Source organism: Podarcis bocagei, assembly GCF_964188305.1.
Source record: "Podarcis bocagei genome assembly, chromosome: 1".
Taxonomy (NCBI): Eukaryota; Metazoa; Chordata; class Lepidosauria; order Squamata; family Lacertidae; genus Podarcis; species Podarcis bocagei.
The window spans coordinates 4,744,342-4,771,147 of NC_138125.1; the positions used below are offsets into that span (position 1 = coordinate 4,744,342).

At 46.9% G+C, this 26,806-nt stretch overlaps 1 protein-coding gene across 2 annotated transcripts in view; it reads left to right on the forward strand.

Annotated features, from left to right (window-relative positions):
- Positions 1-26,806, forward strand: part of TXNDC16 (thioredoxin domain containing 16) — a 56,869-nt gene that overhangs the window by 12,799 nt on the left and 17,264 nt on the right. For both annotated transcript variants that reach the window (XM_081191895.1, XM_081191894.1), the window contains exons 3-15: positions 814-1,014; positions 1,894-1,976; positions 4,625-4,698; positions 6,614-6,688; positions 8,723-8,844; positions 9,363-9,450; positions 11,961-12,117; positions 14,259-14,425; positions 16,663-16,723; positions 16,888-17,041; positions 18,670-18,816; positions 22,059-22,118; positions 26,200-26,368. In XM_081191895.1, the coding sequence (XP_081048021.1) occupies positions 852-1,014; positions 1,894-1,976; positions 4,625-4,698; positions 6,614-6,688; positions 8,723-8,844; positions 9,363-9,450; positions 11,961-12,117; positions 14,259-14,425; positions 16,663-16,723; positions 16,888-17,041; positions 18,670-18,816; positions 22,059-22,118; positions 26,200-26,368 (1,520 nt within the window). In that variant the 5' untranslated portion in view covers positions 814-851. The remainder of the gene's footprint in view (positions 1-813; positions 1,015-1,893; positions 1,977-4,624; positions 4,699-6,613; positions 6,689-8,722; positions 8,845-9,362; positions 9,451-11,960; positions 12,118-14,258; positions 14,426-16,662; positions 16,724-16,887; positions 17,042-18,669; positions 18,817-22,058; positions 22,119-26,199; positions 26,369-26,806) is intronic.

The window sequence follows — 26,806 nt, forward strand, 5'->3', positions numbered from 1 at the left end:
CTTTCCCATAGACACATTTAAAAGGAACCTTTTTGCCTCTAGTTTAAAAATATGTGTAATGGTTCTAGGGGTTGCTCGTGCGTAAGCTTGTTCCAACCTCTGGCTGGGTTGCCTGAGTGAACCTTTCCTGTCCGGGCAGCCACTCGCCCGTGACTGTCTCAATCGCTGGCAGAATCCGTCAGTGGGCGTTTCTTAAACTTCTTCCAGCAAAGAAGCTCTTTGACGCCAAGTCTCCTCCTACTCTCCCTGCGCGGAAGCCTTCTGCGCAAGGAGGGCGTAGGCAGCGGAGGACTCTTCCTCTCCCCGCTGGTCCCCGGCAAGGAGTCATAGGACCGCCTCGCCGATTCCCCCATCTGCCCCCCTTCTCCACTGGAGCTACGTTGATTCTCTTCCCCAGAAGACGGGCTGCCTCTCCCACTCCCGGGACGCTCTCTGGGATCCCTTTGGAGCTTGCTCTCTCCCTCGGACACGGATGGCAGTTCCCTGACAATATGTAATGAAGGCACCAGGTAAACTTCCACAAGGAGAGCATCCCACAGACGGGGAGCCACTGCAGAGAAGGCCCTGTTCTTGTGTCGCTACCCTCTGGACCTCATGTGGAGAGGGCGCATGAAGACCGGTCTCAGATGATGAGCGCAGGGTCCAGATGGATTACATTCCTTTCTGCTGAATTAAAAACTTTTGCAGCCTTTCCCCCATAAGGGAGTTGCTCCAAGCTCCTTGATCATCACGGTTGCCTTTTTCTGAACCTTGTTAGCTCTCCAGATCTGGCGCTCTGTTTAATCAGCGGTTGTAACTATTTTTCTCCCCAAGGTCTGGGCTCCCTGCGCCAGCTGTAAACCAGCGAAGTCATGCCATGGCCAAAAATGAGTGGGTGCGCAACCCCTTTCTCTCTCCTCTTCTTATGGGCTACCTACATGTCTGCAACAAGGCAGGCAGAGGACATGGTGCCCCTGGAACAGCTCAGCAGCTTGCAACCATCCAAAGCGTCTCTGGTTTATTTTCGGAGGGACAGTGAGTATTTTTCCCCATCTGCGTTTTTATTGTATTTGGTTAGTAGGGTTGGTTTGTTGTTGCAATTTAATGGATTTGTATCGCACCTTTCTCCCATGCCGGCATTCAAGGCGGCTTGCAACATTTAAAAACTATGTTATAAAATACAAAGTAATAAAAAGAAACACATTAAAAACAGTAGCTGAAAATCAGAACCAGCAATTAAAATCCAGTTTGCCCTGATAGCAACCCAGTGATCAGCCTCATGTGCACTTTAGTTTCTAAAAGGCCTGTCTGAGCAGGAAAGTCTTAGCCTGAAAGAGTCAGCCAGTCTAACTTCTCTTGGGAGAGAATTTCACAACATATGAGCTCTGGGAGTGAGGTTTGGAAGAGAGGTTCTTCCTGGGGTATTTGTGGGGCATAGGAATTTGTGCAATTTTTTTCCCAAAATATATTTCGGCCCTCCACAAGGTCTGAGGGACAGGAGACCGGCCCCCTGCTGAAAAAGTTTGCTGACCCCTGTAATAGAAATATTAAATGTGGAAACATGGACTTAGCAGATGGGCAATGAAAGCAGATCAAGTTGGGCAGCCTTGATGGTTGCAAAGAGCCTTGGACTACAAGGCAAAACCACCTTGTAACTGGGAAGATCTCACTGTCCTTTTTGCATTAGTGCGAGGATTTCAGATTCAGTTATAATTTCTTGTGGCAGGTGCTGCATTTTGACTCCTGCTTTTGCATTTAATTTACATTTGGTTGGGGAGCTGGTGGCAGCCCCCCCCCCCGTTGCATCAGAAAGCCCCGTGAAGCCCTGCGCACATTAAACAGCGTCCCAGAAATGTTTTAGCGATAATCGCAATTGTTCTTGTGAAGCAGAGCAGACTCTTGTTTATCTTCCAGCTTCTCCATCTGCTGAGATGTTCTTGGAACAGCTGGAGAAATCCACAGAAGCGCTCCGAGATTATGGGATTGCAGTCCTCAAGGTACAAGGAAGTATCACCCCCCCCCCGGCCTGGTAAACAACCAAGGAAGTTTTTCCCTTTATTTCAAGCCCCTAGAAGGACTAACTGGTGTCTTCCTTGTTGCAAATGTTCCTCAGGGCTATTTGGCCGTAAGTTGCCCGCAGATTCCTGGCAAAAGTTTTTCTCTGTTGCTCCAAACAAGGGATGCGGGTGGCTCTGTGGGTTAAACCACAGAGCCTAGGACTTGCCGATCAGAAGGTTAGCGGTTCGAATCCCCGTGACGAGGTGAGCTCCCGTTGCTCGGTCCCTGCTCCTGCCCACCTAGCAGTTCGACAGCACGTCAAAGTGCAAGTAGATCAATAGGTACCGCTCCGGCGGGAAGGTAAACAGTGTTTCCATGCGCTGCTCTGGTTTGCCAGAAGCGGCTTAGTCCTGCTGGCCACATGACCTGGAAGCTGTACGCCGGCTCCCTCGGCCAATAAAGCGAGATGAGCGCCGCAACCCCACGACTGGACCTAATCGTCAGGGGCCCCTTTACCTTTACCTTAGAAGGACTACCATATTTTTCGCTCTATAAGACGCACCAGACCACAAGACGCACCTTGTTTTTGGAGGAGGAAAACAAGAAAAAATATATTCTGAATCTCAGAAGCCAGAACAGCAAGAGGGATCGCTGCGCAGCGAAAGCAGCAATCCCTCTTGCTGTTCTGGCTTCTGGGGTAGCTGCACAGCCTGCATTCGCTCCATAAGACGCACACACATTTCCCCTTACTTATTAGAAGGGAAAAAGTGAGTCTTATAGAGCAAAAAATACGGTAACTGGTGTCTTCCTTGTTGCAAATATTCCTCAGGGCTATTTGGCCATAAGTTGCCTGCAGATTCCTGGCAAAAGTTTTTCTCTGTTGCTCCAAACAAGAAATGGATCTAGAAAGCTGTTAGAGCATTTGTCTGCCTGGCTCAGCGTTGCATAGTTCAGCCTTCATCAACTATTTGGGTTGGGAGGGGGGTTTCACGACTTTGTTCCATTCTTGTTTTTATTATACATTTTGTGTCTTTGATCATGTGTTTTTATGCTCTGGATTGCCCTGAGATCTAGGGATGAATCTTCGAGACCAAAAGTTCATCGAGGACTGGGGGAAATTTGTTGAATATCTGAAAAAAACGTGTGATGTGCAAACAACGCTAGTGGGGTTTCAAGAAGCACTGTGGAAGTTGAGATATATTGTTAAAAATAAATAGAAGTGGGAGGGAAGTTTAATGGCAATATAAACAGAAGAAATGCGTAACTGAGAAGTAAATATGGATGATTGTCAGAGAAGCTGAAGGAAGTCCAAACAGAACCAAATTTGTGGAAATTTTGATATGATTGTTTATTTGTGTTGGAAAATTAATAAAAAATATTATAAAAAAGAGATCTACGGATGAAGGGTGGTATGCAAAGTTGGTTGCTGTCATTATTATTATTAATAATAATATAATAATATAATTGATCCTGAGTGCAAATGAATAAGAACGATGGCTCTGCATATTGATATATAATAATAATAATAATAATAATAATAATAATAATAATAATAATAGTAGTAGTAGTAGTAGTAGTAGTACTACTAGTAATATAATTTGTGCTAAAATTGTTTTAATGGGGGATGGGGTTTTGACTTGGGTGGGTTTTGTTTTATATGGGGGTGGGGTTGTTTTAAATTTTTTTAAAAATGTTATCTGTTGATTTGGATTTTTGTGGGCCAGGAAATTTTTTTGGGGGGGCTTTTTCTTGGGGAGTGTATATTTTATTCGTTTGCTTACATTAGTATTGCTAATTGTTTTGATTATTTTTATTACGTATTTTGTGCTGTGACTTTGTGTTGTGAACCACTCTGAGACCTACAGGTATAGTGTGGTGGTATAATAATAATAATAATAATAATAATAATAATAATAATAATAATAATAATGCTGTGTGAACAATGACAAGCGCATAGCCAAGAGCATAGCATTGTCTTTCAAACACCTGCCGAAGGGAGAAGCAAGGGGAGCCTGTCCTTACATTCTGTACAGTTGAATTTGCTCTTAAGAGCCACCTGTTTGTGATGCTTACCATATTTTTCGCTCTGTAAGACGCACTTTCCCCCTCCTAAAAAGGAAGGGGAAATGTGTGTGCGTCTTATGGAGCGAATGCAGGCAGGAGGCTCTGCTCAGCGCTCCCTTTAAAGAGTGCGCAGAGCGTGTGCGCGGCTCTTGGGGGCTTCTACCTGAGGAAGGAGAAGGGCTGCCCTTCTCCCTCCTTGGGGAAAAAAACCCCAAGAGCCACACACACGCTCTGCACTCTCTTTAAAGGGAGTGCGTCTCTTGGGGGAGCCTTCATCCTGCTGCCCTGAAGAGGCTTCGCCCGGCTATCCCAGAAGCCAGAACAGCAAGAGGCTATCCCAGAAGCCCGTTCCCTCTTGCTTTTCTGGCTTTTTGCTTTCAGAATATTTTTTTTCTTGTTTTCCTCCTCCAAAAACTAGGTGCATCTTATGGTTTGGTGCATCTTATGGAGCGGAAAATACGGTATTTATCATTCTATCCAGATAATAAGAGTTAATATAAGCTCGTGAGTGCGAGTGTGTTCCAAACGTTTTGCCTAAGTTATTTCAGCGAAGACCTGAGCATGCCTGACTCCTTCCCCGCAGGTCAACTGTCACAGCGGAAAAGCATCCGGTTACTGCAGAGATGACAGCTCAGTGGGAAAAGCATACCTGTTCAGGTGAGCGGTTGATCTGAGTGCAAATGAATAAGAACGATGCCTCTGCATATTGATATAGATTTGGGGAGGGACCCCCCCCGTCCCTCCCAAATCCTAGAAGTTAATAAATGGTAGGATTTTGATTATTTGGGATAATTTTTCATCTCCGCCAAGCTAAGCAGTTGGCTCCTTACCTCTCTCGCCCTGACCTAGCTACTGTGATCCACACGACGGTCACCTGCAGACTGGATTATTGTAACTCGCCCTACGTGGGGCTGCCCTTGAGACTGACCCAGAAACTCCAGCGGGTGCAGAGTGCCGTGGCAAGACTCATTATGGGGTCCTCACCGCGGGATCACATTCACCCGGTGCTATACCAGCTGCACTGGCTCCCGGTGGAGTACAGGATCAGGTTTAAGGTGCTGGTTTTAACCTTTAAAGCCCTATATGACCTAGGACCCTCCTACCTACGGGACCGCCTCTCCTGGGATGTCCCACAGAGGACCTTACGGTCTTCAAACAAAAACATATTGGAGGTCCAAGGCCACAGAGAGGTTAGGCTGGCCTCAACCAGAGCCAGGGCCTTTTCGGCTGTGGTTCCGATCTGGTGGAACACTCTGTCACAAGAGACTAGGGCCCTGCGGGACCTGACATCTTTCCACAGGGTCTGCAAGACAGAGCTGTTCCACCAGGCCTTTGGCCAAGGCACAGCCTGACCCCCTCCTTTGGCAATCTTCACAGAACTCTGGCCCAATGATTGCCATCAATTTGATTTGAATTAATTTTATAATGAAATGATTTTAGAATGTTGTATTATTTTATTGTTGTTAGCTGCCCTGAGCCCGGCTTCGGCTGGGGAGGGATATAAATAAAAATTTATTATTAGTATTATATGGATGAAAGTACAAGCTGCAAAACTGTGCCAGACAAGGAATCCCTAGGCTAGCTTCTACAAACCGCCCTGGCTGACCTAGCGAAGAACAAATCTGTTCACATGACAAAAGGCGTTGGTGATGGGGATCTGAGAGGAATCCTTTAGCAGACAGCTGTTGCTGAGGTGATGGGGTGTGTGAAGGGACAGGAAAAGAGAGTTTTTAGTAGGGCATTCTGGGAAGAAGAAGGGGAGAGAAGAAAGGCTGGGATCCATCTTGGGCAGGTTGGCTGAAGGCTGGCTGCACTGCTGTGGATGCCAAGACCCTCTGGAAATGACCGTGCTGTAAGATCTGGATTCCATGCAGACTGAAGGTGTAAATGGGCAAATAAACCACATTTCTTAAAGCTATGACAGTCTCTGCCGTGTCTCAATCCTCCAAAGGAATTACAGACCCTGGGTGAGTGCCTGGAAACCCCCCCCCCCATTGCTCAGCAGAGAGTTGGGGCGGCACCCAACTTTTGTAACAAAAATATTTTAAAGGGTCCAGAATCGAGGTAATGGACCCCAGGGTGCCTTATAAATCAAGCATTGCTGGGTCTTGTTTTCTTTTCGTTTTCCAGTGTATTTGTTGTTCAAATTCGGCTCGAGCAAATTTTTACGCTGAAAGCAGTTTGAGAACCTCTGACTTTGGCTGGATCAGGCCCAGAGCCTAGGACTTGCCGATCAGAAGGTCGGCAGTTCGAATCCCCGCGACAGGGTGAGCTCCGTTGCTCGGTCCCTGCTCCTGCCAACCTAGCAGTTCGAAAGCACGTCAAAGTGCAAGTAGATAAATAGGTACCACTCTGGTGGGAAGGTAAATGGCGTTTCTGTGCGCTGCTCTGGTTCACCAGAAGCGGCTTCGTCATGCTGGCCACATGACCTGGAAGCTGTATGCCGGCTCCCTTGGCCAATAAAGCGAGATGAGCACCACAACCCCAGAGTCGGCCACGACTGGACCTAATGGTCAGGGGTCCCTTTACCTTTACCTTTATCTCCCTCTTACGTTCTTCTCCTTACTTCCAGGGGACATGTGCTGCTTCGTGAGCTCCCCACGGACGCCTTGTTCAGTGTGGATGCCATCGTGGCCAACGTGCTCTTGTGAGTCCTTTTGACATCTGTTTGATTGGCGTCTGTTCCCTTTGCAGCCACCTGCCTGCGTTCTGCGCGGAAAGAGGGTTGTGACAGCAGACTTGTTCTGAGTCAGTGACGGCTGTGGGTGGGGGAACTGGAGGTGACCGACTTGTAGAATCAGAGAACTGTAGGATTGGAAGGGAACCTCAGGGGTTCTCTAGTCTAACTCCCAGCAAATCAGGACTCACAGCTGACAGGTGGCCATCCAACCTCTGTTCAAAATCCTCCAAGCCTACCATCTCCCGAGGGAGTCGGTTCCACTGTCCAACAGCTCTTCCTCTTAGAAAGTTATTCGTAATATTTAGTCGCAATCTCCTTCCTTGTCATTTGAATCCATTGCTTTGGGTTCCCCCCTCCGGAGCAGCAAAAAACAAGCTTGTTCTGTCTTCCATGGGCCCAAAGCTCTGTGGCAGGGCACCTCGTCCCAGGGCCGGATTTAGGTTCAGTGCGGCCCTAAGCTACTGAAGGTAATGGGGCTCTTTCAATGTCCAGCTGCCCTTTGTCAACAACAAATTGTCACTGCTTTTTGTGTTGAATATTTTCTATACAGTGGTGCCTCGCAAGATGAAAAGAATCCGTTCTGTGATTCTCTTCGTCTAGCGGTTTTTTCGTCTTGCGAAGCAAGCCCATTGACGGATTAGCGGATTAGCGCTATTAGCGGCTTTTAGCGGCTTTTAGCGGCTTTTAGCGGCTTATCTGCTGATCGGATCAGCTGATAAGCGGCTTAGCGGCTTAGAAAAAGGGGGGGGGAAAGGGGAAAAAAACCAGCAGGAACTCGCAAGACATTGTCGTCTTGCGAAGCAAGCCCATAGGAAATTCGTTTTGTGAAGCACCTCCAAAACGGAAAACTATTTCGTCTAGCGAGTTTTCCGTCTTGCGAGGCATTCGTCTTGCGGGGCACCACTGTAAGGTAATCGATGGATCTAATAGGTATCTAAAGCCATTTGCCCATGTTGCCATGCGACCAGTCCGTGCAGAATGTAGGCTATATATGTACCCTATATATAGAAAGGAGCAAACCAGTGATATTTTAGGGAGCAGGCTAGCAGGCGGGGCCCGTGACTTGCATCATAGGAGCCTACACAACACAAAACACTGTTGCTGTAAGTAGGTTTTATTTTAATTGTTTTTTTATCTTATACAGTGGTACCTCGGGTTACAGACGCTTCAAGTTACAGACTCCGCTAACCCAGAAATAGTATCTCAGGTTAAGAACTTTGCTTCAGGGTGAGAGCAGAAAGTGTGCTCTGGCGGCGCGGCGGCAGCAGGAGGCCCCATTAGCTAAAGTGGTGCTTCAGGTTAAGAAAAGTTTCAGGTTAAGAACGGACCTCCAGAACGAATTAAGTACATAACCCGAGGTACCAGTGTATTTTGGAAATGTACATCCAGTTTTGTTTCCCCTTTAATTTTTTTTTGCCCCCCCCCCATGAGAGTGGGGCCCTGAGCTATAGCTTGTTTAGCTTATACGTAAATCCGGCACAGCCTAGTCCACATTCCCACCATGCATTTAAAGCACTTCGAAACCACTTTCAAGCAGTCCTGGTGTCCCCAAAGGAATTCTGGGAGCTGTAGTTTGATGAGAGTGATGAGAGCTGAAATTCCCAGAGTTCCCTGCGAAGAAGGATTGATTGTTGAGCCACCTTCCTCAGCCCCTCTCACCCCACCTGCCTCAAATCGGTGACCCTCAGGCCCACGGGACAAATACAACCTAAATCTGCCCTCCCTCCATCTTCCTCGAGTGTTTATGGCCTGGCTGTAACGTGTCCTAGAAGTCCGATAATTGATTTTCCTCACCCGCATAGAGAATAGAGAGCAGTGTGTGCATGCAGAAAATAGATTTTTGTACAAAGGTAAAAAGTAGGTTTTGTTCCGCCCACTTTTGCCTCTGGCCCCGCCCACCGCTGGAATGTGGCCCTCGGGGGCTTGCCAAGAAGCGGATGTGGCCCTCGATTTGAAAAAACTTCCCTGGGTTACACGTCGCTCGCCGTGTCTCCTTCCCAGCGCTCTCCTCTTCAACGAAGTGAAATATGTCGCCACTGTGGCAGACCTCCAGAAGCTGGAAGACTCTCTGAAGGGCCACCGGGACCTGGTCTTTGCTTATGTACAGGCTGTTGGGACAGCAGGTAATAAATTGGGCAACTTTTCTCGGCCGTGGAGGGTTCCCTTGTCTGTTTCCTCCCTCTAGCTCCAAAGTTTGTGGAATCAGCCTCGCTCTTGGTTATAATGGCAGTGGTTGAACCACATTGAGTCAACGGAGGATGCTCTGGGATATCTGGAGGGCCGTATTTCTCCCCAAAAATTCATTCCTGGGCTCTGAGATCTTCAGGGAAGGCCCTTCTCTTAGTCTTTCCACCCTCCTGGAGGGAGCCAAGAGAGGGCCTTCTCGGTGGTGGCTCCTTCCAGACAACTTTGGAACTCCCCACCCCTTGTTGTCCTCCTGCAGGCAGGTGAAGACCGTTTTATTCCGACAGGACAGGCCTTTGCGGAAACCACTTGAAGCATCTTAGTTGCTTGTCTTTGATTTGCTCATTGCAAACAGCTCAAGGTCTTTTTGATAATAAACCTGATTTGCAATGGGGGTTGAATAATTTTGAATGCGGCTGTAAATACGAGTCCCTAAGTGCAAATGTCTTTCTCTTAGAGCATAGAGCATTGATGGAGACTGCTTTCGTCTACGACTCTCTTAAGTTTGCCTTAACCACTGAAGTGATGGTTTTGAGGAGCATTCGGTATGTATTTGACACACACACACGGAGGGAGGCTGTGTAGTAGGGTAGGCAAACTAAGGCCCGGGGGCCGGATGTGGCCCAATCGCCTTCTCAATCCAGCCCACGGACAGTCCGGGAATCAGTGTGTTTTTACATGAGTAGAATGTGTGCTTTTATTTAAAATGCATCTCTGGGTTATTTGTGGGGCATAGGAATTCGTTCTTTCCCCCCCCCCTTCCAAAATATAGTCTGCCCCCCCCAAAGGTCTGAGGGACAGTGAACCAGCCCCCCGCTGAACAAGTTTGCTGACCCCTGGGTGTTCCTTTTGCATCAGCAAATAATTGGAATAATTGGGTGTACTCTTCCCACCTTAGATCAAATCTATGCTGCCAGGTCCCATAAGAAAGCCGCAGAGATAGCGCAGGATAGTGCGCACCCCGGAAATTATCTCTTTCAGCTTCTGCCTTCTGGAAGAAGGTACAGGGTTATAAAGACTAGGACTAGCCGCCTGAGAAACAGTTTCTACACAAATGCAATTCTGGTTCTAAACGCAGCATAAGGGGTCTCTATAGTATAGTGGATTTTAAAATGGGGTTTCAGAGTTTTTAGGGGGTTTTGAATGTTTTATGTAGTTTTTCAATTTCATTGTTCTGCATGGGACAATGACAATAAAGATATTATTGAGGAGATTTCACCCCTCCCATATCCAAGAATCTCCTGAGGAATCTGCTGATTCTCCAGAGAGGAGGAGGCGTGTTCTGCTCTCTACTTATTCTGCTCCAGCGCCAAATCAGTCAGTCAGTCAGTGTCGGAGAGAGAGAGAGAGACTGAGTGTTAGAGATCGTGTGTAGAGATAAGGTTGCTGCTAAGAGCAGCTGCAGACACTCAGTGCAGCATTCATTTATGCTTAGACCTATTTAGCTCTGTATATACCGTATTTTTCGCTCGATAACACACACCCGACCATAACACGCACGTAGTTTTTAGAGGAGGAAAACAAGAAAAAAAATATTCTAAACGAAACAGTGGCTGTATGATTTTTGTGGTTCATGCTGTGGCCACAGACATGTGATCTGACAGTGAGTTTGGAGTAGCCCAATGCAAAAATCCTGAGGATCCATGTGGATCCATGTTTGTAACCATGTTTTTGCACCACTGCAGCCCCAGGTAACAGTGGGTGCGTGATTTTTTTGGTGCAAACTGTAGCCATGGACATGCTATGTGATCTGATGGTGAATTTGGGGTGACCCAGTGCAAAAATCCTGAGGATCCATGTGGACCTGTGCTTTGTAACCACATTTTAAGTGGGGAGGGAAGGAAAAGGACTCAATGGACAAGGAGCACGCATGGAGCAGGCTCTACTTCTCTCCCTCCCCCCCCCCCCCTTAGCGAGCTGAAAAACTTTGCTGGAGGGACAGAGAGCCTGCTTGCTTTAAAGGAGCCTACCGGACAGGAGCCGCTTACACTCGTGTAAGCGGCTCCTGTCCAGTAGGCTCCTTTAAAGCAAGCAGGCTCTGCTTCTCTCCCTCCTTCCCCCGCCCTTAGCGAGCTGAAAAGCAAAGCGGGAGGAGACTGAAAATTTTCCTGCTATTTCCAGCAAAGCGGGAGGAGAGAGATACAGAGAGCAAGCTTGCTTTAAAGGAGCCAACCGGACAGGAGCCGCTTACACTCGTGTAAGCGGCTCCTCTCCCGCTTTGCTCCTTTAAAGCAAGCAAGCTCTGCTTCTCTCCCTCCCCCCCCCCTTAGCGAGCTGAAAATCTTTCCTGCTATTTCCAGCAAAGCGGGAGAAGAGCCGCTGAGTGGGGAGGAGGGAGAGAAGCAGAACCTGCTTGCTTTAAAGGAGCCAACCGGACAGGAGCCGCTTACACTCGTGTAAGCGGCTCCTCTCCCCTCTCGCTTTGCTCCTTTAAAGAAGCAGGCACTCTGTCCCTCTCTCCTCCCCATTCAGCGGCTCTTCTCCGCTGGAAACCACGGAGGAGGGAAGCATTCGCTCCGTAACACGCACAGACATTTCCCCTTACTTTCTAGGAGGAAAAAAACGCGTGTTATGGAGCGAAAACTACGGTAGTTGTATTATAGTTGTAGTTATAGAATAAAGAAGATATTCTACAGAGCTGCTCTCCAAGTTCTTTATATACTCTGCTACAGTCTGCTATACTCTGCTGTGCGATGACTGTCTTCTTGTGGGAGTGAATCCGGTGCTCACAACTCTAAGCTGTGAGTCCACAGCACTTTGACCTGTTCCTGTGCAGAAGGTGGTCTCTGGAAGTGCTACCCAGCTTGCCTATCCCAGTCGGGACTGAAGTGGATGAGTCCAGTTAGTGGCACTGGCTCAAGGGCGATGCTGACAATTATATCGTATATCGTATTCTGGGTCCAGTTTGGTGTTTTTGCAAAGGTGGACAAATGCTACCTGGCTGTGTTTCTGGGCACACCCCACCCGGCATCGAGTGTGTCTGCATTTAGGAATGCAAGCTCATGGGAGGCCAGGTCGGACCCTGTACTGATGCCCTTGTCTCTCCCTCCTGCAGCAGCGGAGAGCCGGACGTGCCGAGCTCAAAGCTCTTTTTCTGCCACTGCAAAGTGGCCACGGATTTGGACCAGCCGTGCCGGAGGACTCTGATGGGGCAGCCTCTGACCACGCTGCACATCCACAGGTTCCTGAAGCTGATGGCGGAGCCCCTCGTGGTACGGTTGGTGGTGGCCTCCTTCCCCCCTTCACCTGCACCCACTTATCCTGAGCTTTCTTCAAAGGCCTATTGGATTATAGAATCGTAGAGCTGCAAAGGGACACCCGAGGGTCATCTAGTCCAACCCTCCAATGCAGGGACCTCAGCTCAAGCATCCATGACAGACGGCCATCCAACCTCTGCTTAAAAAGGAGGCATGGGAAGCAGCTCCTGTCCTTGCCAAGTCCCCCCCCCCCCCAGCATCCTCTCCGAAGAATGTTGGATTGGGAGACCAAAGTTCAAATCCCCCACTTAGCTACGAAGCTCCTATTTAACTTCTTTGTTCAGAATCATGAGGACTAGAAACCTGTTTATTTATTTTCAAATGATCTATTCTTTATTTCAGCAATTCCCAACCCCCCAGTATATATTTATTTATAAGGAAACATTGTTGTTTAGTCGTGTCCGACTCTTCGTAACCCCCTGGACCAGAGCACGCCAGGCACTCCTGTCTTCCACTGCCTCCCGCAGTTTGGTCAGATTCTGGTTTGTAGCTTCGAGAACACTGTCCAACCATCTCGTCCTCTGTCGTCCCCTTTCTCCTTGTGCCCTCCATCTTTCCCAACATCAGGGTCTTTTCCAGGGAGTCCTCTCTTCTCATGAGGTGGCCAAAGTCTTGGAGTCTCAACTTCAGGATCCGTCCTTCCAGGGAGCACTCAGGGCTGATTTCCTTAAGAATGGAGAGGTTTGTTCTTCTTGCAGTCCATGGGACTTTCAAGAGTCTCCTCCAGCACCATACTTCAAAAGCATCCATTCTTTGGCGATCAGCCTTCTTTATGGTCCAGCTCTCATTTCCATACATCACTACTGGGAAAACCATAGCTTTAACTATACGGACCTTTGTTGGCAAGGTGATGTCTCTGCTTTATTTATTCCAACCCCCCAGTATATATTTATTTCTATGGAGACATAGCACAATATAATAACAGGTGCCCAATGAAGCAAAACATAAGTAAGGGGAGTATCTGGGACTAAGCATATAGGAACAGGTTTCCACACCAAAATCAAACACAATAAATTCCTATCACAGAGTTCCAGAGAAGATAAATGGGTTTGCATTCTCCTGTACCTTATTACTCCATGACGTTATGAAAAGGCTCCGTTTCCCAGTGAAGGCATGACCTTGTTGTCTTTCCTCTCTGGTTCCCACCATCTAAGTAAGCTTAGCCATACAACCAGGGAGGTTTACCTGGCGCCTTCACGAAGAAGCGTCTCCACCCCCATTGTTCTACCCGGACACTGAGGTCCAGTGCCAAGGGCCTTCTGGCAGTTCCCTCATTGCGAGAAGCCAAGTTACAGGGAACCAGGCAGAGGGCCTTCTCGGTAGTGGCACCCGCCCTGTGGAACGCCCTCCCATCAGATGTCAAGGAGATAAAGAACTACATTAACTTTTAGAAGACATCTGAAGGTAGCCCTGTATCGGGAAGTTTTTAATGTTTAATGTTCTGTTCTGTTTTCTTATATTCTGTTGGAAGCCGCCCAAAGTGGCTGGGGAAACCCAGTCCAGGTGGGCAGGGTACATAAAGTAAATTGTTATTAGTAATAGTAGTGGTAGTATATATTATTATTATTTTATCTTTAGGTGGCTGACAAAAATATTCCTCTTACCCCAGGCCTTTGGCTAATTAAGCAAGCTGTGCCCTCTTAATCTGGGGTGTGCATGTGTTGTTTTGATGTTGTGTATTTTTGTGTTGTGTCTTATGTTGTGTATTTTTGTGTTTTGATATTGTCAACTGCCCTGATATCCTCAGATGAAGTGCAGTATAGAAACTTAAGAAACAACAACAACATGCACACATACATACATACATACAATGCTCCAGATTTTACAAATGTTAATTCTGTCAGCAGTTAAGAGATGTTGTCTGACTCCTCTGGCTTCTGTTAGTACAATTTTATGAACATATATGAATAGTAAAGTACAGCCAGCTATTGCTTCAAAGAACTCAAATTTGTCATTGCATCTTTCTGTTTGTTTGCTTAAAGAAGGTAGATTTTCAGGGGAGCACAGAGTACAGTATTATTACTTCTTTTTGGGGGGGGGCAAATAAATTTGGGGATCTCTGGTGTATTTACCCTGAAATGGCCTCTCTCCTGCAGGCAGAGGCTACGGAAGACCCAGAAAAGGTTTCCACCACTCACCTCCACCTGGGCCTCCCGCTCATCTTCATCCTGGCTCACAAGGAAACCTTGGAGGCAGATAAAGGAATTGCAGAGTTTGTGGCCTGGCAGCTGCTGGGCAAAGCTGGAGTCCTCCTCCTGTCAAGGTATTTGAGGACAAGAGGTATTTGGGGAAGGGGAGCGATTTGGGGAAGGGGAGAAGAAGATGGGTGGGTTTCTTTTTAACCATTTATAACCTAAGTACCACCAATCATCCGGCAGAAGTTAATCGAAACAAGTCTGTCAAAAAGGGAGGTAACAATAAAGTATGAAAGAGACAGGTTACTAGAAGTGAAAAAGAAAGTCGTGTGGATGAAGGAAGTCAAATGGAAGGAAATAAAAATGGAAATTATATATATAGAGAGAGAGAGAGAGGGAGTGTTAGTTAGTTCAGTATTCTTTTGTACGTTATTCTTTGTTCTTTGTTTTTCCCCCAATCATTTTATTTGTATTTTTGGGGAAGGTTGTTTGTTTTTGTTGTTGTTCTTTGTTATGTGTTTATATTGTAAATAAATTCAATTTAAAAAAGGGGGGAAGATGGGTGGATTTCTGAGATATCTTCTTACTGTGGGAGCTGACCGTCCGCACAGACGCATGAAGGGCCCGGTGCTGTGCGCATTTACACAGAATTAAGTCCTGCTGAACAATGACAAACCTAGACAGCATCTTAAAAAGCAGAGACATCACCTTGCCAACAAAGGTCTGTATAGTTAAAGCTATGGTTTTCCCAGTAGTGATGTATGGAAGTGAGAGCTGGACCATAAAGAAGGCTGATCGCCGAAGAACGGATGCTTTTGAATTATGGTGCTGGAGGAGACTCTGGAGAGTCCCATGGACTGCAAGAAGATCAAACCTCTCCATTCTGAAGGAAATCAGCCCTGAGTGCTCACTGGAAGGACAGATCGTGAAGCTGAGGCTCCAAGACTTTGGCCACCTCATGAGAAGAGAAGACTCCCTGGAAAAGACCCTGATGTTGGGAAAGATGGAGGGCACAAGGAGAATTGGACGCCAGAGGACGAGATGGTGGGACAGTGTTCTTGAAGCTACCAGCATGAATTTCACCAAACTGCGGGAGGCAGTGGAAGACAGGAGTGCCTGGCGTGCTCTGGTCCATGGGGTCACGAAGAGTCGGACACGATTAAACAACAACAACAAAGTCCCGCTGAGTTCTTCCTGACAATAAACCGAAGGTGTGCCTAGGATTAAGGACAGGACCCTTGGGCCTGATCCTGCGGCCAGGCTCTCCTTAGGTTCTTAAAGGCAGGTCATAGACCGGCAGGTGCAACAGGGGGAGCGATGATAACAGCCTTTGATTTGATTTGATTTATTGTACTTCTGTGCCACTGTCCATTCAGATGAATCCCAAATTGACTTACAAACCAGAAATAAAAGTAACATAATGGAACATCACAAATTCAGCTCAGATCACACAAAATAATGAACAAATCATCAATAAAACAATCTATGGAACACTGTTAACAAAGCAGCAACTAAAAATTAAGCTAAACACCACAATTGCAGCAGTCATTTTATATCATCATCAAATCAGCAGGGCATTTATAATCCATAAAACAATATTAAGTTCATATACACACTCCCCGTGCCTTTGAGAGGTTTGCTGCTAACAATAGGCTGTTAGAACCAATTCTTAACTCTAGTCCTGCTAGGTAGAAAGAGGAGAGTTAGCTCTAAAAATGTGGGTGTTTTTAGCCATTTTGGGCAGCGTTCACAACCTTTCCCCTGCTTTCTAACCCACAGCTCAATGGTAGAGCAGTCCAGTCCAGCCACAGGAGAGCTGGCCCTTAGATATATAATAATAATAATATAATAATAACAATTCATTATTTGTACCCTACCCATCTGGCTGGGTTTCCCAGCCGCTCTGGACGCCTTCCACAAAGACCAGAAATACACTAAGATGTCACACGTTAAAAACTTCCCTGAACAGGGCTGCCTTAAGATGTCTTCTGAATGTCAGGTAGTTGTTTATCTCTTTGACATCTGGTGGGAGGGGGTTCCACAGGGCGGGAGCCACCACCAAGAAGGCCCTCTGCCTGGTTCCCTGTAGTTTTGCTTCTCGCAGAGAGGGAAGGCCCTCAGAGCTGGACCTCAGTGTCCGGGCAGAACAATGGGGGTGGAGACGCTCCTTCAGGTATACTGGGCCAAGGCCGTTTAGGGCTTTCAAGGTCAGCACCAACACTTTGAATTGTGCTCGGAAATGTCCTGGGAGCCAATGTAGGTCTTTCAAGACCGGTGTTATGTGGTCTCAGCAGCCGCCTCCAGTCACCAGTCTTATTTACATTCCTCATTTCAGGTTTTAATGCCTCGTTTTTTATCTTGAAAGGAGCTCCATCAGCTTGGATGTTCTTCCCCGGTGTAACGTCGCCCTCAAGACACCTGAGGAGGTTAGTTTGTTGTCGCTGGTGTCATTAGGACTTCCTCTCTGTTTTGCAACCTGCAGTGGGCCTGCTCAGTAGCAAGTTCCATTGCAGCAAATGGGACTTACTCCCGGGTAAATGTGTGCAGGCTTGCAGCCTTGACTGGTTTCAATGATCTGGTATTTCCGCAGGGTGCGCCTGTTAAATACTTGGTTCTGAAAGACGTGGATGAGATCATAGCCTTGGTGGAAAACGGCAAGCAGAGGGAACCCACACAGGAGCGTGAGGAGGAGGAAGAAGAAGAGGAGGAGGAGGAGGAGGAAGATGGTGAGAACTACGAACAAGGTAGATTTACTAACTCATTTTATCTGGTAAAAATTTTACGCCGCTTGATGGTTGAAGGAAAGACCCAAGATGGCTTACAAAGAGAGTAAGACAATAAATATAAACAACTCATCAAAACATTCAAAAGGTAAAATCAGCAACAAGCCACTAAACAGATGAAAACATTCTCCATGTCTGAAGATGGTCTGAAGTGGCCAGGTTGCTCACCGGAGCAAGACGGTTTGAGCGTATTGCACCGATCCTGGTCCAACTACACTGGCTACCAATTAGTTTCTGGGCCCAGTTCAAAGTGCTGATTTTGAGCTATAAAGCTTTAAACGGCTCAGGACCGCAATACTTCAAGGACTGCCTCTTCCCATATGAACCTAGCCAGTCCCTGAGATCATCTTCCAAGGCCCTTATTCATGTGCCTCCTCTAGAGGTCCAGAGGTGGCAACACGAGAACGGGGCCTTCTCTGCAGTGGCTCCCTGTCTGTGGAATGCTCTCCCCAGGGAAGTTTGCCTGGCACCTTCATTATACACCTTTAGGCGCCAGGCAAAAACGTTCCTTTTTAAACAGGCCTTTGGTTGATCTGATGGACATCCTATACCCTTTTAATATGGCTCTTTTTTGGGGAGGGGGGTATTATTGGGTTGGTGCTTTTATTTTTATATACTGTGATCTTTTTATGTGAATCGCCCTGAGACCTCCAGGTATAGGGCGGTATATAAATTCAGTTAATCAATCAATCAATCAATCGGTTTATCTAAATAAAAATGTCTTTAGCAGGTGCTGAAAAGATGACGGCAAAGTTGCCTACTTGATATCAATAGGCAGGGAGTTCCAGAGTGTAGTTGCTTGTACGTTTCTGAGCACAATTCAAAGTGTTGGTGCTGACCTTTAAAGCCCTAAACGGCCTCGGTCCAGTATACCTGAAGGAGCGTCTCCACCCCCATCGTCCAGCCCAGACACTGAGGTCCAGCTCCGAGGGCCTTCTGGCGGTTCCCTCACTGGGAGAAGCCAAGTTACAGGGAACCAGGCAGAGGGCCTTCTCGGTAGTGGCGCCCACCCTGTGGAACGCCCTCCCACCAGATGCCAAGGAAATAAACAACTATCTGACTTTTAGAAGACATCTGAAGGCAGCCCTGTTTAGAGAAGTTTTTTGAAGTTTTATTCTGTTTTTAGTCCTCTGTTGGGAGCCGCCCAGAGGGGCTGGGGAAACCCAGCCAGATGGGTGGGGTATAAGTAATATATTAATTTTTTTATTATAATATTGCTGCCGCAGTAAAAGTCATTGATAGCTTCACCCTCCGTGAAGTCGTGGGGTGCTCTCTGAACCTTGCTGAAAGCATGCAGCGGGATAGCCAGTGCGGTGTAGTGGTTAAGAGTGGTGGACTCGTAATCTGGGAAACCGGGTTCGCGTCTCCGCTCCTCCACCTGCAGCTGCTGGGTGACCTTGGGCCAGTCACACTTCTCTGAAGTCTCTCAACCCCACTCACCTCACAGTGTTTGTTGTGGGGGAGGAAGGGAAAGGAGAATGTTAGCCGCTTTGAGACTTCTTCGGGTAGTGATAAAGCGGGATTATCAAATCCAAACTCTTCTTCTTCTTCCTTGTCTTGAGATGGAGCCTGTGTTGTTTGCCCTGCAGAGATCCAGGACGACGAGGTGGTGGAATCGGTCATCAGGGACCGGAAGCGTGAACTTCCTCTTGAGCACATCCAGACCCTGACGGAAGACTCCTTCGCCCCTGCTCTGGCAAAGAGCAACTCCACGGCCGTGCTCTTCTATGCCAGCTGTAAGTAAACAGCCCCCAATAGCTCCGCGTTTCACCTTTCCAGGAACCAGCTCTCTCTGTTCCGCTGCTTGAAACAAAATAAAAAAATTCCTTCCAGTAGCACCTTAAAAGGTAAAGGTCAAGGGACCCCTGACCATTAGGTCCAGTCGTGGCCGACTCTGGGGTTGCGGTGCTCATCTCGCTTTAATGGCCAAGGGAGCCAGCGTACAGCTTCCGGGTCATGTGGCCAGCATGACTAAGCCGCTTCTAGCGAACCAGAGCAGCACACGGAAACGCCGTTTACCTTCCCGCCAGAGCGGTACCTATTTATCTACTTGCACTTTGACGTGCTTTCGAACTGCTAGGTTGGCAGGAGCAGGGACCGAACAACGGGAGCTCACCCCGTCGCGGGGATTTGAACCGCTGACCTTGTGATCAGCAAGTCCTAGGCTCTGTGTGGTTTAACCCACAGCGCCACCCATGTAGCACCTTAGAGACCAACTAAGTTTGTTCTTGGTATGAGCTTTCGTGTGTATGCACACTTCTTCAGATACACTGAAACAGAAGTCACCAGACCCTTATATATAGTGAGAGGGTGGGGAGGGGTATTACTCAGAAGGGTGGTGGGAATGGGTGACTGGCTGATAGGTGTGGTAAACCTGTTGACAACTGTTTCTCTGTCTTGTGATTCCTGATATCAGATTTATGTCCATTTATCCTTTGGCGTAGGGTTTGGTCAGTTTCTCCAATATAGAGAGCTGAAGGGCACTTTTGGCATTTGATGGCATAAACAATAGGAGAACACTTCAATCTCCCAGGACATTCTATGCAAGATCTCAAATTAGCTGTTTTAATACAAAAGACAGCATCTTAAAAAGCAGAGACATCACCTTGCCAACAAAGGTCCGTATAGTAAAAGCCATGGTTTTCCCAGTAGTGATGTATGGAAGTGAGAGTTGGACCATAAAGAAGGCTGATCGCCGAAGAAATGATGCTTTTGAATTATGGTGCTGGAGGAGACTCTTGAGAGTCCCATGGACTGCAAGAAGATCACACCTATCCATTGTGAAGGAAATCAGCCCTGAGTGCTCACTGGAAGGACAGATACTGAAGCTGAGGCTCCAAGACTTTGGCCACCTCATGAGAAGAGAAGACTTCCTGGAAAAGACCCTGATGTTGGGAAAGATGGAGGGCACAAGGAGAAGGGGATGACAGAGGACGAGGTGGTGGGACAGTGTTCTCGAAGCCACCAGCATGAGTTTGACCAAACTGCGGGAGGCAGTGGAAGACAGGAGGGCCTGGCGTGCTCTGGTCTAGGGGGTCACAAAGAGTCGGACACGACAACAAATACAAAAGAATTTCAGAAATAGACTGGAAAGAGAAGTTGCTGAATTGCAACTTATTCCCAAACTTAAAACCATGGAGAGACCTGGTCTGAATAGAGAGTTGGATTCTTATCTCATTATACATGAAAAAGCTATTTTTAGCCATCTCACCTTTTGCTTTTTCCTGTACAGTCGTCAGCTGGTTTACCACACCTATCAGTTAATCACCCATTCCCACCCCCCTTCTGAGTAATACCCCTCCCCACCCTCTCACTATATATGTCTGGCGACTTCTGTTTCAGTGTATCTGAAGAAGTGTGCATGCACACGAAAGCTCATACCAAGAACAAACTTAGTTGGTCTCTAAGGTTTTACTGGAAGGAATTTTTTTATTTTGTTTCGACTACGGCAGACCAGCACGGCTACCTGCCTGTTCTGTTGCTGTTTCTTATATTTGGCCTTCCCTCTAGCGCATATGTTGAATTGGGCTCTGGCATGGAAATCCAGCATCCTGGGAATTCCAGGGCCCAGCGAATGCTCTGGGTGTTGCTGTATTTTCTGAAGCAAAGTCTTCCAGGGAAGGTTCAGTAATAAAACCTCTACAGTGGTGCCTCGCAAGACGAAAAGAATCCGTTCTGTGATTCTCTTCGTCTAGCGGTTTTTTCGTCTTGCGAAGCAAGCCCATTGACGGATGAGCGGATTAGCGCTTTTAGCGGCTTATCTGCTGATCAGATCAGCTGATAAGCGGCTTAGCGGCTTAGAAAAAGGGGGGAAGGAAAAAAAACCAGCAGGAACTCGCAAGATATTGTCGTTTTGCGAAGCACCTCCAAAACGGAAAACTCTTTCGTCTAGCGAGTTTTCCGTCTTGCGAGTTTTCCGTCTTGCGGGGCACCACTGTACTTTGCATGCAGAAACTCCCGTGTTGTTTTGCGAAAACGGGGAGCAGTCCTTCCTCCAGATCTCCACCATTACGAACCGGTATTAGATCTAAACTTTTCTGACCTTTAGGTTAAAATCTACAAATTATCTTCGCTGGCTTTCCAGCATCTTCTCTCTGATCATTTGGGCCTTTCCTTATTTTTGTGCACTGGGAATAAGTCTGTAGTCTAGTTTCGTTATGGGTGTCTTGTTTGTAATTAAGTATTTTTTTGATCTGAACATTATATGTGTGTGTGTGTATAATTTATTTAATCATTTTTCAGTACAAACAACAACCGCAAAAGATACATACAACAAAAACCATAATAACACTAATAACACAATTTGACAATTCAGATTTGAATACACTGATATACCTATGACTACACCTTTTTAACAATATTTCCCCACCTCTCTCTCCTCCCCCTCCTTCCCCCCACTATCCGCCTTATCGCTTAAGTATTCCTTCCAGATTTCTTCATATTTATCCAGCCTTAAATTGCATTGACATGCTATGTAGCCAATCTGTCCATATTATCAATCCATGTGCTCAACTGAAACTTTTTGCGGCTCTTCCAATTCATCAAAACAAGTTTTTTTTGCTTCTAATATAGCACGGTACATCCATTTTTTTTTTACCCCTTGTAATCTCCCACGTTTCCGGAATATAGTTTAGAATTAAATTCAATTCCCCTAAATAACAATTTCTTTTTATTACTCTTGCTATAAATATCCTCACCTCGTACCGAAATGATCTTATCATCGGGAAGTTAATCATCATATGTACTAAGTTCGCATTTTTACTCCCACATCTCCAGCAGTTGTCTGCATTTGTTGTTTTCTTCTGGTAAAGTTTTTCTGGAGTCAATTGCACAATTTATCCAGGCTGCAAAATTCCTGTACGCTTTTGGTATGGACTTCCCATTTGTATGGAACTTTGCCTGCCTGCAGAGCAGAGCTGAGGAATTTCTGGGGGCCGGGAATAACAGGATCTGTTTTCCTTTTTCCTCTTGGCCTCAGGGGAAGCCGTCTCCCTGGTCGTGATGCAGTCCTACGCCGAAGTGGCTGCCCGTCTGCAAGGTATGGAGGCCAGCTAGCGATTTCACTGACACACAGATTGCAGCTCACACACAGACCCCCCCCCCCTCAGAGTGATATAGGACTTCCCCTATAGCCTTCTGCTCAGGCACACAAGTGGGGTGACTATCTTGGGCCAACAGGCCAGCTGGCAGGAGGTCAGTTTTTACAGGACCGCCTCTACTTGTCTTCCCCGCAGAGGACCTCAAGGTCCATGAATAATCATAGTTTAGAGGTCCCGGGCCCTAAGGATGTCAGACTATCCTCCACCAGGGCCAGGGCCTTCTCAGTGATGGCTCCGATCTGGTGGCATTCTCTGTCCCATGAGACCAGGGCCCTGCAGGATTTAACCTCCTTCTGCAGGGCCTGAAAGCCTGGCTTTCAATTTTAACTTAGCCTGATCTTTTATTCCCCTTCCTTCCCTCCCCCTCCCCTTTTTATGAAGATTACCCGCTCTGGGATCCCACAGCTAATTGTCCCCTGGTCTCCTCGCTGGCCCAAGTAGGACTAATTTAGCCAGCTAGCCCTGGTGATCATCTAATGTTTATTGGATGGATTTCCCCCCTAAATTGATTTCTGAATTCTGAATTTATTGTTATTCATGTTTTATACTGTATTTTATGCTAATTTTTTGTTGCATCATTTAAGTGTTTTAAATTTGTTGTTAGCCGCCCTGAGGCCGGTTTTCTGAACCGGGAAGGGCAGGGTATAAGTAATTTTTTTAAATTATTATTATTATTAATTCCCTGGTGGTTGCAGGAGGACAGTGGCTTTGGATATTTATAATGGCCAGTAGCAGCAGACTGGAAATTCCCCGGCCAAAGACCTCCATACACATTGACCAGGCTTGCACCCCAGAGAGGTCATTTGGGTGCCGCTAACGCAACAGTTAGGGAAGTGGGTGGCGCTGTGGGTTAAACCACAGAGCTTAGGACTTGCCAATCAGAAGGTTGGCGGTTTGAATCCCCGCAACGGGGCGAGCTCCCGTTGTTTGGTCCCTGCTCCTGCCAACCTAGCAGTTCCAAAGCACGTCAAAGTGCAAGTAGATAAATAGATAAATACCTTCTCTGGCGGGAAGGTAAACGGTGTTTCCGTGTGCTGCTCTGGTTCGCCAGAAGCGGCTTAGTCCTGCTGGCCACATGACCCGGAAGCTGTACGCCGGCTCCCTCGGCCAATAAAGCGAGATGAGCGCCGCAACCCCAGAGTCGGCCACGACTGGACCTAATGGTCAGGGGTCCCTTTACCTTTAACGCAACAGTTACGAATGACCAGTCTTTGCAGACGCTGTGCTTCTCCAACAATTTGACTTCACCCCCGAGACACTGTCTCTTGAGACAGATGGAGGCCAACAACAGCAACATTATCTCCCTTTACCTGAGGATCACGAGGCAGTTTGCACTATAAAAACCCAAAATGCGTACTGTAGTAACAAAAAACAATAACTGGTTTTTGCGTTACTTTTCTGGAGAAGGGAGTATTTTTGTGTTGCGAAGCTCCCTGAGATCTATAGATGGAGGGCAGTATACAAATAATAATAATAATAATAATAATAATAATAATAATAATAATAATAATAATAATAATAATAATAGCTAATAATAATGGCCATGGAGTTTCATGTTCTGACCAGCATCCCAGTTAAAGCTCACAGAAAGCTGACAGAATATGCCGAATTAGATGGTCTATCAGAAAAAATAAAGAATAAATCAAAGCAGGAATTTGTTTCAAAATGGGAGGTTTTCAAAGAATATCTGAAAAATAAATATAGTAGTTTAAATTCTGTTGCAGCATTCGAGGAATAGTTGCAGCATTCAGTAATAGTTGCAAGGTAGATATAAAAAATTAGATTTATTAAAAATAAGTTTAATTATGATAAAAGGGTGTATTGGCAATAAGTAATATGAAATTGAAATATGGAATAGACGGGAGGTTGGGTCTTTAGTGTTAAGACCAATATATGTTTTATTGTTTTCTAAGAAAATTATGTGTCTATGGTTATTCTTTGTGTAATTTGGTATTTGGTTTTTTTTCTTTTGTTGTATCGATAAAACTCTTTTAAAAAAAGAAGAAAAAAAAGAAAGGTCATAATTCAGTACATCTCCTTTGCAAGCAGAAAGTCCCACATCCATCAAGGTGGGCCAGGGAGAGAACCCCTTCCCAAAACCTTGGAGAGCCTCTACCAGTTAGTGTGGACAAGGTGGGCCCAATGGTCTGACTCCCATGTGATTCAGGGAACCAGGGCCTGATTCTGAGCTTGTGGTGCTGCCACTAGTATCTCTCGCCTCTCCCCCTTTCAAAGCAACAGAGGCTGGATTGCAAGGGAAATATTCTGGACGCTAGATGGCAGCAGCCTATTAAACTCCCGCAGACCACAGAAATCTGGGCGCAGAGCTTTCCAAACCGTGAGCTCTGGTTTGCTAGTAAAGCTGAATTACAGTGGTGCCTCGCAAGACGAAATTAATCCGTTCCGCGAGTCTCTTCGTCTTGCGGTTTTTTCGTCTTGCGAAGCAAGCCCATTAGCGGATTAGCGGCTATTAGCGGCTTTAAGAAAAAGGAAACAAACTCGCAAGAACTCGCAAGACGTTTTGTCTTGCGAAGCAAGCCCATAGGGAAATTCGTCTTGCGGAACGACTCAAAAAACGGAAAACTCTTTCGTCTTGCGCGTTTTTCGTCTTGCGAGGCATTCGTCTTGCGGGGCACCACTGTACTGTCTTGTGAAATGACGCATGTCTAAAAAGTGTGTCGCCAACATTAAAAAGTTTGGAAAGCTGTGGCTGGGTGCATAAGAGACAAGGCTGTCTCTCTGGTAACCTGTCCGTCTAGCAGAATTTGAACTCAAGACCAACTCTCCCCCTCCTGTGGTCTCCAGCAACTGGGGTTCAGAAGTATGGCTGCTTCTGACGGAGTAGAGCCATCCTGTCTAGCAGCCACCGATAGCCCTCTTAGTTAATGAATTTGTCCAGTCCCCTTTTAAAGCTGTCCAAATTGGTGGCCATTGTGGCCTCCTGTGGGAGGGAGTTCCACAGGTTAACTGCGCGGCATGAGGCAGCACTTCCAGCTCCTGGCACATCTCCCCTTAACTGCCGATCTTCTCCTGGGTGAGCACGCCCAGTTCTTCTCAACCCACCCTTGTGAGAATTGAGTGGGTCGGTGCAATGGGTTGCCCAAGGATAACAATTGCAAAAAAATTACCATATTTTTCGCTCCGTAAGACACACCTGACCATAAGACGCACCTAGTTTTTAGAGGAGGGAAACAAGAAAAAAAATATTCTGAACGAAACAGTGGGTGTATGATTTTTGTGGTTCATGCTGTGGCCACAGACATGATATGTGATTTGATGGTGAGTTTGGGGTAGCCCAATGCAAAAATCATGAGAATCCATGTGGATCTGTGCTTTGTAACCACGTTTTTGCGCCATTGCGGCTCCATGAAACAGTGGATGCGTAGTTTTTGTGTGTGTAGGCTGTAGCCATGGACATGCTATGTGATCTGATAGTGAATTTGGGGTGACCCAATGCAAAAATTCCGAGGATCCATGGGCTTTTACCTCCCCCCTCCCAGGCAGCCTCCTTTATCACTAGCGTCCCTTATTTCCCTCCCAATCATTTACCAATCAGCTGCTTCCTTTCAATACCCCCTTCCCTCTTGTTTGCCTTAATATCTTTTTCTTAGCTGGAGCAGTTTTTTGCTCCTCCTTTTCTTCCAATTTCTCTCCTCATTGCTTTAGTCTTCCTGTCTCCTCTCCTTGCAAGTTACCTCCCCCCTCCCAGGCAGCCTCCTTTATCTCTAGCGTCCCTTATCTCCCTCCAGATCACTTGCCGATCAGCGGCTTTGTTTCAACACCCACTTCCCTCTTTCAAAAAAAAGAGCATGATCTGCTTTTCAGCCCTGGGCAATTCGGCTCCAGGGACCACGCACTCGCTCCATAAGACGCACCGACATTTCCCCTTACTTTTTAGGAAGAAAAAAGTGTGTCTTATGGAGCGAAAAATACGGTATATTTAGTGTGTGCCTTTTAGAAAGGTGCTGATGAAACGTGCACCCTGTTCCACTTCGCTTTGCTCTCCTAAATACTTTACAGGGAGCCCTGAGATTACGCTTGCGAGGGTCAACTGCTGGGACTGGCCAGACCTCTGCGCACAGCAAAACGTCACTCAGTTTCCGACCATCAAGATGTATGTGGAAGCGGGGAGATGGCTGGCCTACTCTGGGATGTGGGGAGTCGAGGAGATGCTAAGGTTCATTGAGCTGTAAGTATCCCTCTGGTGCGTTTGGCTCTAAAGTGCACATGGGAGGTGGGTGGTCTGAGGTAGCAATTCTGGAGAATTCAGAGAACCTCTTCTGAGAACAGATTTCTGCTTTAAATGTGCATTCTGCAGTCCTTTGTCATCTCTGCCCCCATTGCTCAGCCCGGACATGGAGGTCCAGCTCCAAGGGTCTTCTGATGGTTCCCTCATTGCGAGAAGCCAAGTTACAGGGAACCAGGCAGAGGGCCTTCTTGGTGGTGGCGCCCGCCCTGTAGACCGCCCTCCATTCAGATGTAGAGGAGATGAAGAACCATCTCACTTTTAGAAGACGTCTGAAGGCAGCCCTGTATCGGGAAGGTTTTGCCTTTCAGTGCAGACTGGATCAGATCTGTCCCACATTGAGTAGGTCCCAATCTCCCTTCTTCCCACCCTGGGTGGAGA